The sequence below is a fragment of the Lates calcarifer genome, linkage group LG23 (genome assembly GCF_001640805.2).
Source record: "Lates calcarifer isolate ASB-BC8 linkage group LG23, TLL_Latcal_v3, whole genome shotgun sequence".
NCBI classification, from domain to species: Eukaryota; Metazoa; Chordata; class Actinopteri; family Centropomidae; genus Lates; species Lates calcarifer.
The window spans coordinates 3,913,070-3,929,025 of NC_066855.1; the positions used below are offsets into that span (position 1 = coordinate 3,913,070).

General features: G+C 39.7%; 2 protein-coding genes across 5 annotated transcripts in view; one reads left to right on the forward strand and one right to left on the reverse strand.

Moving 5' to 3' along the window:
* The window catches only part of mrtfba (myocardin related transcription factor Ba), a 29,685-nt gene extending 18,990 nt beyond the window's left edge, over nucleotides 1-10,695 (forward strand). For 3 of the 4 annotated variants that reach the window (XM_018685496.2, XM_051066404.1, XM_018685497.2), the window contains 3 exons: nucleotides 47-181; nucleotides 342-402; nucleotides 787-5,228. In XM_018685496.2, the coding sequence (XP_018541012.1) occupies nucleotides 47-181; nucleotides 342-402; nucleotides 787-1,301 (711 nt within the window). In that variant the 3' untranslated portion in view covers nucleotides 1,302-5,228. Of the gene's footprint in view, nucleotides 1-46; nucleotides 182-341; nucleotides 403-786; nucleotides 5,229-10,593 lie in introns of those variants that run through there. The other variant, XR_007809225.1, reaches the window with a different exon arrangement.
* LOC108889139 (uncharacterized) lies at nucleotides 4,416-8,491 on the reverse strand. The gene is made up of 5 exons (XM_051066406.1): nucleotides 7,790-8,491; nucleotides 7,085-7,210; nucleotides 6,721-6,880; nucleotides 6,504-6,630; nucleotides 4,416-6,088 (listed from the first exon to the last, which is right to left on the reverse strand). The coding sequence occupies exons 1-4, from the start codon at nucleotides 8,052-8,054 to the stop codon at nucleotides 6,579-6,581; spliced, it is 603 nt and encodes a 200-aa protein (XP_050922363.1). The 5' UTR covers nucleotides 8,055-8,491; the 3' UTR covers nucleotides 4,416-6,088; nucleotides 6,504-6,578.
* Nucleotides 10,696-15,956: the final 5,261 nt, after the last annotated feature.

The window sequence follows — 15,956 nt, forward strand, 5'->3', positions numbered from 1 at the left end:
CCTTAATTCTGCCTCCGTTTTCTCCATCTCCCTGTCGCTCTCCTAGTCGTCTTCTCCCCAGCCTGCCTTTATCCTCCAGCCCACCTCTCTTATCACTCAGCCTCCCAAGACAAGAGAGCCTCCCCGCTACGAGGAGGCTGTCAAACAGAGCCGCAACATGCACGTCAACAATGTTTCACAGGTCAGATGTACAGATTTCAGCAGCTCTGTCCTTCAGAACTCATAAAAACAAAAACATAACATGCAGTATGAGTCTATTTTCAGTGTTTCTGCCTTGAGGAATTGTTTTGCTTGTTGTGCATCAGCCTCAAGTCTGTTAACCTCATTGACTGTCTTCTCAGGTTCCCACGGCAACCAGCCAGCAAATGGATGATTTATTCGACATCCTCATAGAGAGTGGAGGTAACTGACACTACAGAGCAATCTGTTTAGTATGAAGTTCAAATCTCAGGGAAAACACTGAGAAAACTGCTGTAACTATTTTCACAACAGACCAGTATTCTTTATATAAACAAGTGCAGGGAGTTTTCAGTGCAGTCGGTCAGGCCTCCATTCACATTGGTCCAGTCTACCACATACTGTAGATGAAAAATGTGGAGATATGCAGCGTATTATGATGGTGGTGTGTGAAAACTAGTTACTGACTAAGCAGAGGGGTCTGAGCAGTTAAATAGAAGTGCTGAGATAAATGGATGAACCAACCAGCTTCGTCCACCAATAGATTTTTATTTTCCCACAAACTTTTTGAACAGTAATTCTAATCGCTGTTTTGATTCCCTGTTCCAGAAATCACACCATTTATCCAGCAGGACCCTCCAGTGTCTCTCAATAAGACCCTCCCAGTCACAGCCAGTATCACCACCCTGCCTGTCAGTACCGCCCTCTCCCGACCGCCTCCACAGATCCATTTGGCCCCTCCGCCCACCCTGAGCCCGGCTGTGGACCCCAGCCTGCACAGCCTCTCCTCTCTGGCCACAGACAATCAGCTGGAGGCCTTCCTGGAGGGGACGCTGGCAGAAACGTCGCCGGTCTCAGACCCGCGCACGCAGGGCCTGATGGAGGAGCTGCAGGCCCAGCTGATGGAACAGCAGCCCTACTCACCCATGGACACCTCAGACCTGTCCTTCTGCGACTCCTCCTCACCCCCTTCCTCGCTTAACATGGGCCTGTCCGATCCAGCACTGGACAACATGGAGTGGCTGGACCTCACCATGCCCCCGGGTCCCGCCGGGGTGCTCACGCCGCTGGGGATCCCGACAGACTTCCTGGATACACACGACCTGCAGCTGCACTGGGACTGACGGAGGACTGGATGAGGAAGACGGAGGAGAGTCAGCTGAGCAGCTGAGCCAGGGGGAGTGAAAGATGGAGGGATGAAGAGAAAAAGAAAGGGATTCACAGCCGCAAAAGAGGTTGAGGTTAAACATTTTAAATAAGGAAAAAAAGGAGGAGGAAAGATGGCATTTCTGTGCCATATCACTCTCTAACCATTCATCTATACCATCTGTAATATTCCCACTATACTACAGTAAGAGACGCTGTATAGGCAGTGTACTGATCGAGCTGAACTACAAGCAGGAGTTTGCACAGCTTTAAAAGAGGGCATGAAAATGTCATCACTAAGGTGATTGTGATAAAGGGATTTTAAACAGAGTAGACTTTTTCCAGAGTCTGATGTCATGATTTTTATGATAGAGGAGACAGAGCCAAATGAAGACTGTTAGCACAGACTGTGTGTAAATACTGTTAAAACCACACTAACACAACTCGACTTTCTCTCAGTGAGAGGGCCTGAGTATAGAACTGATGGCTGAGACCGGCCCAGTTGTTTCTATTGGAAGTTTGTCTGGTTGGCGATCAGTGAATGCTGCGTCTATTTTACCGTGTAAGCACAGTAACTAAATGTGTAAAAGGAAAATCTCTGGAGGTGCTCGGATGTGAGGGCCTTTGCTCCACTGACGCATACTGTGCCATACCAGGTTATAAAAGCTGGTAGTTACAGTTTTTATAACAGAGTCTCTCTAATTGACAGATGTAGTTGTGATGACAACACAGAGAGAGCAGATAGGATTCTCCCTAGAGATCTGTCTCAGTCTTGTCCTGGGAGAGTGCAGCCTCTGCTCCTGACTTCACCCTGGGAGAACTGAGACTGATCCAGTCTGAGAAGTTTCTGTCTGAGGAGCTGGAATATCAAACCCACCTGTTCCCTTTATGATTCAAAGCCAGACGTGCTCAGTCAGTCACCGAGCCAAGTTTTAAAACTACCCAGCTGAGAGGAGGTCAGGCCTCCATTCACACTGGTCCAGTCTACCACATACTGTAGATGTTTGACGACTGATCTGATATGTTGCATCAGATGTGACTGTTTTCTTCTGACCCATTGCGACCCTCCCGCCCCCACCCCGGTCAAGCTGATGAACCAATGACTCTAAACAACAAAGACTCTAAAGACTGGACTCCAGTGAGACGATGAGAGGAGGAAGCTCCTCCATCTATGTGAGAGCTATGCACTAAAAGAGGCGGAGAGATCTAAAGACGAGCCTCATTCACCTCAAAACAAGGAAATGTGAACTTTGCATATCCAAGGCGATCGTTAACACGAAGTGATGGATGCGAGTGTGATCAGCGTGCCGATCACGTGGCCAATCGCTCCTGCAGTTGTTGTCCAAGTCTCTTATTTTGAATGTACTTTTGAAAAGATCAAAAAAATAGGACTTTACTTACAAAGTTGGCAGCTTTTTTTTCTCTGATAGTAAACTGACATTAAACAGTAGAAAGGGAACAAATAACAGTTTATAATAGCAAGACACACATTCATAAGAGGTGTGAGCTGTGTGCTCTATATCAAGAAAGATGTCTTTGGAGAAGATGAGCTTTATATCTAGCTGTCCTACAGTATCCCTGCACTTTGTCTCTGCGTGTATGTGTATGTGTGTGTGTGTGTGTGTGTGTGTGTGTCGGGGTGGGAAATTACTGCAACACTAACCAACAAACATGCCAGTTAAAACTGCCTGTAGCTGATGAGTTAGTCTGCTTTACCAGCCTGTTTATCAAGAGACCAACCATCATTTAGAGGAATCAATATTCTAAAGTAACATCTGGCTGGTGAAACAGTCTAAATGTGTGATGCATCAGCTGCTGTGGCCTGTAGACAAAGTTCATTTCCTGACCACGTGGGGCAAGCAAGCATGTTGATTTACCTGTGTGTGGACTCGTCCTCCCGTCTCCTGCATGTTCTTCTCGGTTCGTCTCTGTGTGCATGATTGTATTCACGTTTTAATCTCGGGCTGTTTCGAGCGCTTTTAACAGCCGTCGTCTATGAAATCAAAGCGTTTTCTCTCCAGTCGCGATATTCCTAACTTTACTCTTCAAAAGGCTTCTGATGACTGTTGTACTGTTTTTGGTGTTCAGTCGGTGTAATGCAGTCAAAAACGCACACACACCTTTGAGGTGCATAACACAGCCGAAGAGGGCTTAGCTCCTTTTAAAGTCATCATAAATTCTCATGTTTATTTTTAATGGATTGCATCATATCCCACTCACTGTTTCTTTTCAAACTGAAATATTGAGTTACTGACTGAATAGCTCAGTCTGAATATAATGTTGGGATTGATACAGTAATACTGTATGGCACTTTGTAATAAGATTGCTTTTTTAAATCATTTGCTCAGTGAAATGACATTTACATTTTAACCACTTTCTTGTGTTATTACGTCCATGGGCACTAGAGGGCGTTCACTCTCCAGTTGTGGCATGCCAGCACATTTTCAGAGGCGGTTAGTTCAGGGTCATTTTTAGCAGAAGAAAAAGTAAACTGAGCTGGTTTTTTTCTCCTCTTTCTGCATTTTAAAGAAATGTAATTTCTGCTTGTATAATACAGATTTGCTGTTAACATCAGCAATAATGTGGAGGCCCTGAGCAAAACGACTGAGAGCCCTTTACATCAACACTGTCTTGTCAATGAAGCGTGATGCTGCGTTGAACATGTTTATCATCAGATCAGGTCAAGACACTTGGATGTGCCCAAATCCAGTACGTTCGACCTCCTGAACGAGTTGGCGCCAAATACTGCACAGACCTGCTCCTGGGCTTTGTTGTATGTCCCCGCTGCACCTGCTCACAGGTCTAGTTATATTTCTGTTTTTCCTCACATTGCTGCGAGTGTTAAATCCTACATAGGATCAACAGTAGATGCCAGTAGTTGACTTATGTGTATCCTAGAGGAGATGAGGAGTTTATTGTGTTTGTTTTTTTTTTTCTTCAGTCTGTCAGCTTTAAGGTTATCAATTTGATATTTGATATTTTGTTGCCAAAAAGGCAGAGGAACATATTATCATGTTTTGTTAATTTTTTTAGAGTGAAAAATATAAGGAAAAAAACATTTAATCTTGTTTTCATGCTCATGTAAAAATATGTAAACAGATATTTCATGTGTATATTTTTGGTTTGCAGAGTTTTTTTGGTTCTGTTTTACATATTGTTTTGCATATCAGACATACACAAACCTCTTGGGTGCAGTAAATCTACATGTTTTACACTCAATGATGTAACATCACTTTAACCATTGGCCATCCAGGTCTCTGACTGGCCAGACAGGGACAGCGAAAAGCAATAATGGCTGCTCTCCCTTGATATACTGTACTGTATGTCAAATCCTGCCTTGATTTTATTAATGTAAGAGCCTTTACTGCATAAAGAGTAATACATTATTTCAAAAGCACTTCATATCTGAGTGGTTAAGCGAGGGTTTGTTGTTTGAATAACCCTCTTACATTAGAGGTTTGTAGAAGCACCGTCAGTCAGGCTTCCACATATTGACTCCAGCTCTCCTGCTCGTCCTCATTCACCTGTATCATCACGTGAACGTTGTGCTTTTTTTTTTCGGGTGGAGAAGCTGAACTTGAGAACAGAAGCTCTGCACAAGACGTTTCATTATGGTAGATGTATTTCTGGGAACATTAGAGAAAGAGGCACTGAGGTTCTCCACCCTCATCAGTTGATTTACATTCTCCATTGTAGCTGAGTCTCCTCTTTATCTCCACCACCCATGCCATGCCTCTTGTTTGTAATGCCATATGTTTTGCACATTGTGTATATATTTATATAGATGTAATGCATATTTTTATACATGTGTAACATCCATGGGCTCTCTATTTTGTAAATACTCAAAAAGATGTATATAAGTACTGTATGCCTTTATGTGTCAATAAAATTTGGTGTACTGTGAACACCACTGTAGATGTTAATTACAGAATAATTCACATTTAAGGAAAAAAATACAGATTTATATATTATTATATATTATTAAGAACATATAAACAATAGTTTTGTTGCGTTTGTAAGAACTGGTGCCAGAACAGAAACAGAAGAATGAAGAAAACCACTACATTTGAATTGTGTTGCATTAGTCAGTGTATGAAAACAGATCTTTGTTAGACTGTTTGCATATGTTCAGCAAAAACATTTCCATTTTCCCCTAAGATAATGGATCTTCACGAATATATTTTCCTAACACCAAGGAAACTGGTCACGGAGGCCATCACATTGTTGACAAACCACAAAGCTGCTTCTTTGCATCAACTGCAAAAAGTCACTGATCCTTTTTCAGTTGTAGGGATCCGTCTGTGTGGCGGCTTTAAGCGAGTGACCAGTCTTTGACACACTGACTGGCTCTGCGCTCATAAATTGAGTGCTGTATGGCTGTATTTGCATCTGCGTCACTGGGAGCTTTAATTAATTCCATGTTATGCAGATATTCCTCTAGACAATCTGACACCATCACAGAACCATAACACAATGTTTGACTAAAGGTCTCTGAGCCTTTGTGCAGCTTGTACCAGCGTTTTAGTCGACTCCAGGCACATTTCCAACATCAGTTTGCCGAGTCAAAAAAAAAAAAAGGCAAAATGTTCATATGCTTGTAGAGTTTCCTTAATGTAGTGCTGAGGAATTTACAAAAAAAATATAGAAACCTCCATGTCAGAATGGCTGGTAGGTGTGTATGTGTGCCTTACAGTGGGGGCAGTCGTGGTAGACGCTTTTCAATCGCTCTATGAAGAAGGGGAACAAACAGCAGCCTGCGACACACCTGTCAGGAAGAGAACAAAAATGTGTCACACGATGTTCAAGGTCAAATGTTAATCTTTACAACAGCAGTGTCAATGAGCTCATATCTTCTCATATCTGTGAGTGAAATATGAAACTAGAGAGGGTTAGCTTAGCTTGGCTTAGCTTAGCTTAGCATAAACACTGGAAGCTTGTAGAAACAACAAGCCTGGCTCTATGCAAGGATGACAAAATTACATACTAATACCTCTATAACATTATATCACATTTGGCTTGAGCGTCTCCCTCTGTTTCCAATCTTTATGCTAAGCTAAGCTAAGCTAAGAATTTCCTGCTTGTAGCTACACGTAAAGCAGAAATGCAAAATGGTGAACTAGTCCTGTAAGACTGGTTTTAACAGAACAGTCTAGCCAAGGTAAAAAATTCTGAAGGCGTACCCCATCATGGAGCACAAGCAACAGAGCAGGAACATTGACTCGCCCACTTTTTTGTAGGTTTGTGTGACGATGACCTCATGACAGTGTGGACACCGAGTGGTGACTGGCATCGGACCCAGACTGCCCACTTGCCCATAAGAGAGACAGAGGACATCGTTACTGGCCTAAAATAGGGTAGGATACATTTATATGTTATACGTGAGTTGGAGTAACCCACCTGGAGTGATCAGGTTTGTTGGTGTCTCTGCTGCAGGTGTAGTTTTTACAGCTCTGCTCTGGTGTGACGTCCTCCTGTGTCTGCTGAGGAGGTGGCAGCGTGTAGATCCCCCCAAGGGGTGTCTCAGATTTATAAAAAGCAGGATGTGCATCCTCTTGACCTGATTTAAAACATAAACAAGTCAAACATGTTCTTCAGTGTTGCAGTATAAATGCATTAAACAATACCCCTATGTTAAAATCAGTTTTTCACAGGATCCACTGAGTGACACTTGTAGCATTCAAGCATATTTGCCAATAATGCAGAGAGAATTTTAAACTCTTAAGTAAAAAGAATGATGAAAATGCCTTTAGTGGAAATGTACCTCTGTTGGCCCTGAGGTTGGAGCTCATCCCCTTGTTCTCCAGCTCCTCCTTTTTCACCAGCAGCTCCTCCAGCTCCTTCTGGATGGCCTCCAGCTCACACATGTCATCGCTGTCCTCACAGGTCACTGGAGACAGGAAGAGGACATTTACAAAGTTACAAAGCCACTGCACCCATCAGCTGTTTTTAATTAGCACAGTGGAGGTCAGTAATATGACAAAATACATCAATAAGTAATATTGCTTAATTTAAAAGATGGTGTAAAAAAGAAATATAAAGCTAAGGATTTACTTTCTCCAACATTCATTTCATTTTAATGATTGTAAGATAAGTAAAAAGGCAGTATTTAAGATGGAAGTAAATACTAGCTAGCCCCTGGCTATATTAGCTAGCCTTGTTTTTATCAGTCAAATGTTGTTAAAGGGGAAAAAAAATGCTTTTTTTGAACAACCAAGCTAACTTTGTTCATGTAATGTTGCAGTGATCAGCTGTCAGTCACCAATGGTTAATCAGGATAGAGAAGAAGAAAAATAATTCGTGCCACACAAAACTATTTTTCTTATCACCTTAAAAATTTGAACTCATTACTGATATACATTCAACCTGTGACAACAGGTCACAGGTCACAGGCCTGTTTGACTGGACTGACGTATTATTTTTTAAACATCAAATTAAGGAGCTGAATCACTTTCATCTGTGGTCTCACCACTATCATTCTCTGCCTTCTTTTTGAAGTGCTGCATCCTCAGCAGGAGGAAACGCCTGTTTTGAAGCTGTTGTATACGGAACTTCATGAGCGCGAGCGGTGTGGTGTCTTTCTTCTGCTGTGGTGCCTCCTGGTTGAATTCAGGCTCAGGTTCAGACTCATTGTGCTGCTCCTGTTGTGGCTCTGAACTGTCGCATGTGTACGAGGTTGCGGTTTGTCTCCTTGTAAACAACTGAAGTACCACGTCCTGGTCTGGATTCTCCATCCTGGTTCAGAGAATTAAGGTGTTTTTGAATCAGTTTAAACAGATTAATCCTCAAACTGAAGTGATGTAAAACCAGGAGATCAAAACAAGAATCTAAATCCAGGTTTAAGTCCTTTTTGAACAAGTTTAAACATCATAAAAATCTGTCTTCTCTCAAAACAATCCAAAAAAAAATAACCAAATTTAAGGCATTGTGGCTAAAGACTCATTCGAATGATCTGGCTGGTGTTGTCTTCTGACACTGACTCTTGTACAGTGATATCTGTGGAAATGGTTGCTGGCTTCTTTGAAATAACAAACAGTGTGCACAAACAAATTAGTGTCCGTAAAACTGTAAAACATGCAAATGTTGTCAGGCAGGGCATATGCAGGACAATGGACAGTGGCTGACGTTACAGGAAAACTGTGGTCTATGTAAACAGCAACTTATGGGTACTAATCCAGCACCAGTACAGTGTAAAGTTAAATAACATTACATATATAAACAATTGTGACAGTTGTGTGGTTGTTTGTTTATGTTGCCAGTCAGTCAAATCTGCCCACACAGTCTGGATGAAGCACATTAGCTGAGGTTTTGGGTGATAGGTTGTTATTTAGTCATGTTTTTTTTTTTTTTTTTTTTAATATAAAGGGGAAAATGCTTTTGGGGCCACAGGGGATTATCCGTTGAAGGCTGAGCGACGGCACCGTATCCAGTTTTTATAATACATCCATGACCCAGACCTTATCGGTACCCTTCCTTCCCCGTTGGCTTGCGTGTGCTGTCACTGGCTGCGTCGTCTGTCGTCATCGGTCATGACTCGTTTGGAGGAGCGCAGAGAGGCAGCGACACCAACGTTTAAAGTCGTTTAAAATGGCGCCGCGGTTTGTCAGTACTGTGAGAAAACTTAATTACCGAAGATGCTTGGATACTAAATCAACCTTTGGAGCTGCTTTTTGGTGGAACACAAGTGAGGCTGGACTCTGAACAAACCTGCGGCACGAAGGTAAGGCTAAGGAGCTAACTAGCTAGCATTGCTGACCTGAGGCTGAGGACTCCCCCACATGAACGGGTGAAAACTCTACGAGCTCTTGATAGTCTGTTTAAATCCCAGTTGTATTTGTTTACGGTCACTTTACCGACATTTTGTATCTCTTTGTAACTTTGTGTTCCATCTTGGTCGTTTTAACTCATCGTCTTGTGTCTATTTGGGATCATTTCGTATTACACTGCGTCCGTTTCTGGCTGCGTTACACCTGGATGTTAGCGTTAGCATAAGTCTTATCTTTTAATGCATTTTCCTTTTTGTCGTCGTTTTTATTTGCGTGGGTTAAATTATCTTTGTGTTTCTGTGACTGTAGCGTCCTTGACATGAGTTGTGGGCACCTTACGGAGGCAAGCTAACTGTTTACTAGTCTGTCTGATTATCATGTAGTTGAGATCATTCTGTGTCTTTCCTTGGCTATTTCACATCTATTTTATGTGGCATACTTCTTTTTGTTTGTGTGGCGTCTTAGTACTTGATTGAGCTCAGTTATATGTTATATTCAAGCGTGAAAACTAAATTTTAACTCTGTGCCTCTCCAAAAGTTTGAGCCTCAAACATTTTAATTAGTTTGTTGTTGGATGTGATGCTTTTTCTTGTCATATGTGACAGTAAGCAGCTCGTTTTCTGAAACACCTTTAATGTTGGGAGAACATTCTGGTTCAGCTATGATGATTAATATATATATATTAGGGGTGTGACTATGAATATACTCAGCTCAGAGATGGGATGATACATGATATTGAGTTCATGAGACAAGACAAGATTTTAATACTTTTAAAGAAAACTTCAGTGATATAACTGGAAAGATTCTTTTATTTGACTCAAAGTCACAAAATGTAAAATAATGCAGGTGCATGTTGAAATGTCTTTAACTGAACTCCTCTCCTCTAATAAAACATAAAAAACAAAAACAGTATAAATAACAAAAATAAAAACAACATTTTCTTAGTCATTTATCTATATATTATCTTAGTCTTATTTTTAAGTGCAGACAATAATCAAAGTACTACTCAATACTGTGCAAACTGACCAAATTTTTCTTCAAACATGATACAGAGCTCAGGGATGGTTTCAGCTACACATCTCCCGCAGTTTATAATGACCAGTTCTATACTTATTTACTTAAAAGTTTTCACATAAGCTGTTGTTAAGACAAAATATTTCGTTGTTATTCATTAAATGAAAACAAAAATGCACTTAACTGACTAACACTTAACTGTTTGTTATTGCTGTGCAGTTCACAATAACATACATGATTGCTTCACTGATTAGTTGATAGACACACAATTAATAATCATTTAACTTTTTTCCCAAATATTCATTGTTGTTGGTTCTTCAGGAGATGATGACAGCCAACTGTTCATTTTCTGAAACAGCCCTCTAATGTTTGTTAAATATTCTGGTTCAGCTGTAATGTTGAATCTGTATTTCCATGGTTAAACTGTTGCTGAGGAATAGGTAGTAGTGTATTGATCATTTTCCTTTGTATGTTTCTCTTTGATTCCCTCCAGGTGTCACCACTTTGTCCATGACATCGTCCACGATCGCAGAGACATGGTCCATGATCGGAGAGACATTGTTGAGGATGAGGGAGACATCGTCCACGATCAGAGACATTGTCCATGATCGCAGAGACCTTGTCAAAGATGAGAGAGACAGTTGTCCTTGATCAGAGACATTGTCCCATGCTTCGTAGAGACCTTGCGATAGAATCGGCGGAGACGGGGGTCACCGATTTGACGGCACTGCCCGCGATCATGGAGACATTGTCGATGATCACAGAGACACCGTCTATGATCTCAGAGACATCGTCCACAATCACAAAGACATTGTCCGTGATCACAGAGACTTTGTCCATAATCTCAGAGACATTGTCCGCGATCACAGAGACGCAGTCCACGATCACAGAGAGCGATCGTACAATGAAGAAGTTCTTTGAGACCAGGACAGAGGCCTCCAGGTAATTCACAAACAGTAAGTAATCTGCTATATGAAAATAATCTATTAAAGTAAAGTAAAAAGTAAAAGTAATGGCAAGAAAATCAAAAAATATCATAGTATAGTATGTAGTCAAAACAGTAAAAAAAAAAAAAATCATAGTATAGTAAGGCATCACAAATGGTCAAAAAATGTTAAATAGTTCGGGTTCAGCTGTAATGTTGAATATTTATCAGTGTTTTCATGATTAAACTGTTGCTGAGGAATAGGTAGTAGTGTATTGATCATTTTCCTTTGTATGTTTCTCTTTGATTTCCTCCAGGTGTCACCACTTTGTCCACGACATCGTCCACGATCGCAGAGACATGGTCCATGATCGGAGAGACATTGTTGAGGATGAGGGAGACATCGTCCACGATCAGAGACATTGTCCATGATCGCAGAGACCTTGTCAAAGATGAGAGAGACGTTGTCCATGATCAGAGACATTGTCCCATGCTTCGTAGAGACCTTGCGATAGAATCGGCGGAGACGGGGGTCACCGATTTGATGGCACTGCCCGCGATCATGGAGACATTGTCGATGTTCACAGAGACACCGTCTATGATCTCAGAGACATCGTCCACAATCACAAAGACATTGTCCGTGATCACAGAGACTTTGTCCATAATCTCAGAGACATTGTCCGCGATCACAGAGACGCAGTCCACGATCACAGAGAGCTATCATGCAATGAGGAAATTCTTTGAGACCAGGACAGTGGCCTTCAGGTAATTCACAAGCAACTTTACATCAACTGTCCAACACAGAGCACTGACATTAAACTGTTTATATTCAGTGGTCAGTAAGTGTTATAATAGAAGTAATCTGCTATATAAAAATAATGTATAATTAGTCTGTATTAATAGAAATAATATAAAAGTAATTAGCAATATCAGAAATAGTATGAAATAAATCACAGCAACAAGACATCAAAAAACTGTCAAAAAAAGGTGTCTAGGTCGTATACTTATATTATTTAGCAACAAGGGAGCCAACATTTACCAGCATGAGTAGTATTAGGCAACAGTGGCAAGAAAATCAAATGTTGTATAGTATGGTGTCATAAACCATAATTAAAAAAGGTCATACTATAGTAAGGCATCAAAAATGTCATAGTATAGTGTCAAAATGTCAAAAATGTCATAGTTCGTAAGGCTTCAAAAACTGTCATAGTATAGTAAGGGGTCAAAAATGGTCAGAAAATGTTAAATGTTCGGGGTCAGCTGTAATGTTGAATATTTATCTGTGTTTTCATGGTTAAACTGTTGCTGAGGAATAGGTAGTAGTGTATTGATCATTTTCCTTTGTATGTTTCTCTTTGATTCCCTCCAGGTGTCACCACTTTGTCCACGACATCGTCCACGATCGCAGAGACATGGTCCATGATCGGAGAGACATTGTTGAGGATGAGGGAGACATCGTCCACGATCAGAGACATTGTCCATGATCGCAGAGACCTTGTCAAAGATGAGAGAGACAGTGTCCTTGATCAGAGACATTGTCCCATGCTTCGTAGAGACCTTGCGATAGAATCGGCGGAGACGGGGGTCACCGATTTGACGGCACTGCCCGCGATCATGGAGACATTGTTGATGTTCACAGAGACACCGTCTATGATCTCAGAGACATCGTCCACAATCACAAAGACATTGTCTGTGATCACAGAGACTTTGTCCATAATCTCAGAGACATTGTCCGCGATCACAGAGACGCAGTCCACGATCACAGAGAGCTATCGTACAATGAAGAAGTTCTTTGAGACCAGGACAGAGGCCTCCAGGTAATTCACAAACAGTAAGTAATCTGCTATATGAAAATAATCTATTAAAGTAGAGTAAAAAGTAAAAGTAATGGCAAGAAAATCAAAAAATATCATAGTATAGTATGTAGTCAAAAACAGTAAAAAAAAAAAAAATCAATAGTATAGTAAGGCGTCAAAAATGGTCAAAAAATATCATAATATAATAAGGCGTCAAAAATAGTCCAAAAACTGTTAAATGTTCGGGGTCAGCTGTAATGTTGAATATTTATCTGTGTTTTCATGGTTAAACTGTTGCTGAGGAATAGGTAGTAGTGTATTGATCATTTTCCTTTGTATGTTTCTCTTCGATTTCCTCCAGGTGTCACCACTTTGTCCATGACATCGTCCACGATCGCAGAGACATGGTCCACGATCGGAGAGACATTGTTGAGGATGAGGGAGACATCGTCCACGATCAGAGACATTGTCCGTGATCGCAGAGACCTTGTCAAAGATGAGAGAGACGTTGTCCTTGATCAGAGACATTGTCCCATGCTTCGTAGAGACCTTGCGATAGAATCGGCAGGAGACGGGGGTCACCGATTTGACGGCACTGCCTGCGATCATGGAGACATTGTCGATGATTCATCAGAGACACCAGTCTATGATCTCAGAGACATCGTCCACAATCACAAAGACATTGTCCTGTGATCACAGAGACTTTGTCCATAATCTCAGAGACATTGTCCGCGATCACAGAGACGCAGTCCACGATCACAGAGAGCTGTCGTGCAATGAGGAAATTCTTTGAGACCAGGACAGTGGCCTTCAGGTAATTCACAAGCAACTTTACATCAACTGTCCAACACAGAGTACTGACATTAAACTGTTTATATTCAATAGTCAGTAAGTATTATAATGAAAGTAATCTACTATATAAAAGTAATGTATAATTAGTCTGTATTTATAGAAATAATATCAAGAGTAATAAGCAATATCAGAAATAGTATGAAATAAATCAAAGTAACAAGACATCAAAAACTGTCAAGAAAAGGTGTCTAGGCCGTACACTTATATTATTTAACAACAGGAGAGCCAACATTTACCAGCGTGAACAGCATTATGCAACAGTGGCAAGAAAATCAAAACATGTTATAGTATGGTGTCATAAACAGTAATTAAAAAATGTCATACTATAGTAAGGCTTCAAAACCCATCAAAAAATGTCATAGTATAGAATGTTGTCAAAATTTGTCAAAAAATGTTATAGTATAGAACGTTGTCAAAAATGGTCAAAAAATTTCAGTATACGAAGGCGTCAAAATCCATCAAAAAATGTCATAGTATAGGAAGGCGTCAAAATGGTCAAAAAATGTTATAGTATAGTAAGGCGTCAAAATCCATCAAAAAATGTCATAGTATAGAATGTTGTCAAAAATGGTCAAAAAATGTCATAGTATAGTATGGCGTCAAAAAACATGAAAAAATGTCATAGTATAGTATGGCATCAAAAATGGTCAAATAAGTCATAGTATAGTATGCCATCAAAAAACACCCAAAAAAGTCATAGTATAGTATGGCATCAAAAATGGTCAAAAAATGTCATAGTATAGTATGGCATCAAAAACGGGTCAAAAAATGTCATAGTATAGTATGGCATCAAAAATCACCCAAAAAAGTCATAGTATAGTATGGCCGTCAAAAATCACCCAAAAAAGTCATAGTATAGTATGCCGTCAAAAATCACCCAAAAAAGTCATAGTATAGTATGGCATCAAAAACACCCAAAAAAGTCATAGTATAGTATGCCATCAAAAACACCCAAAAAAAGTCATAGTATAGTATGGCATCAAAAAACACCCAAAAAAGTCATAGTATAGTATGGCATCAAAAACACCAAAAAAAGTCATAGTATAGTAGTCAAAAATCACCCAAAAAAAAGTCATAGTATAGTATGGCATCAAAAAACACCCAAAAAAGTCATAGTATAGTATGGCATCAAAAAACATGAAAAAATGTCATAGTATAGTATGGCCATCAAAAAACACCCAAAAAAGTCATAGTATAGTATGGCATCAAAAAAACACCCAAAAAAGTCATAGTAAGTATGGCATCAAAAAATGGTCAAAAAAATCATAGTATAGTATGGCATCAAAAAAAAAAAAGTCATAGTATAGTATGCATCAAAAATCACCCAAAAAGTCATAGTATAGTATGGCGTCAAAAAACATGAAAAAATGTCATAGTATAGTATGGGTCAAAAAACATAAAAAAAGTCATAGTATAGTAATGTCAAAAAAGTCATAGTATAGTATGGCATCAAAAAACATGAAAAATGTCATAGTATAGTATGGCATCAAAAAACATGAAAAAATGTCATAGTATAGTATGGCATCAAAAAACACCCAAAAAAGTCATAGTATAGTATGGCATCAAAAATCACCCAAAAAAGTCATAGTATAGTATGGCAGTCAAAAAACATGAAAAAATGTCATAGTATAGTATGGCGTCAAAAAACATGAAAAAAAGTCATAGTATAGTATGGCAGTCAAAAATGGTCAAAAAAAAGTCATAGTATAGTATGGCATCAAAAATGGTCACAAAAAAGTCATAGTATAGTATGGCATCAAAAAACATGTCAAAAAATGTCATAGTATAGTATGGCATCAAAAAACACTCAAAAAATGTCATAGTATAGTATGGCATCAAAAAACATGAAAAAATGTCATAGTATAGTATGGCATCAAAAAAATCAAAAAAGTCATAGATAGTAGCTCAAAAACAAAAATGTCATAGTATAGTATGGCATCAAAAATCACCCAAAAAAGTCATAGTATAGTATGGCAGTCAAAAATGCACAAAAAAAGTCATAGTATAGTATGGCATCAAAATGGTCAAAATAGTCATAGTATGGCATCAAAAAACACCCAAAAAAGTCATAGTATAGTATGGCATCAAAAATCACCCAAAAATATAGTCATAGTATAGTATGGCGTCAAAAAACATGCAAAAAATGTCATAGTATAGTATGGCATCAAAAAACATGACAAAAAAAGTCATAGTATAGTATGGCATCAAAAATGACCAAAAAGTCATAGTATAGTATGGAAAAAATGAAAAAAGTCATAGTATAGTATATCAAAAATGGTCGTC

Bases quoted from the DNA above. Each gene is read 5' to 3' on its own strand.
- LOC108889139 (XM_051066406.1), bottom strand. From the start codon at position 8,054: ATGGAGAATCCAGACCAGGACGTGGTACTTCAGTTGTTTACAAGGAGA. The intron at 6,881-7,084 runs GTACATTTCCAC...GTTTTAAATCAG, and splicing joins CAACCTCAGGGCCAACAGAG to GTCAAGAGGATGCACATCCT. The intron at 6,631-6,720 runs GTGGGTTACTCC...CTTATGGGCAAG, and splicing joins AACAAACCTGATCACTCCAG to TGGGCAGTCTGGGTCCGATG.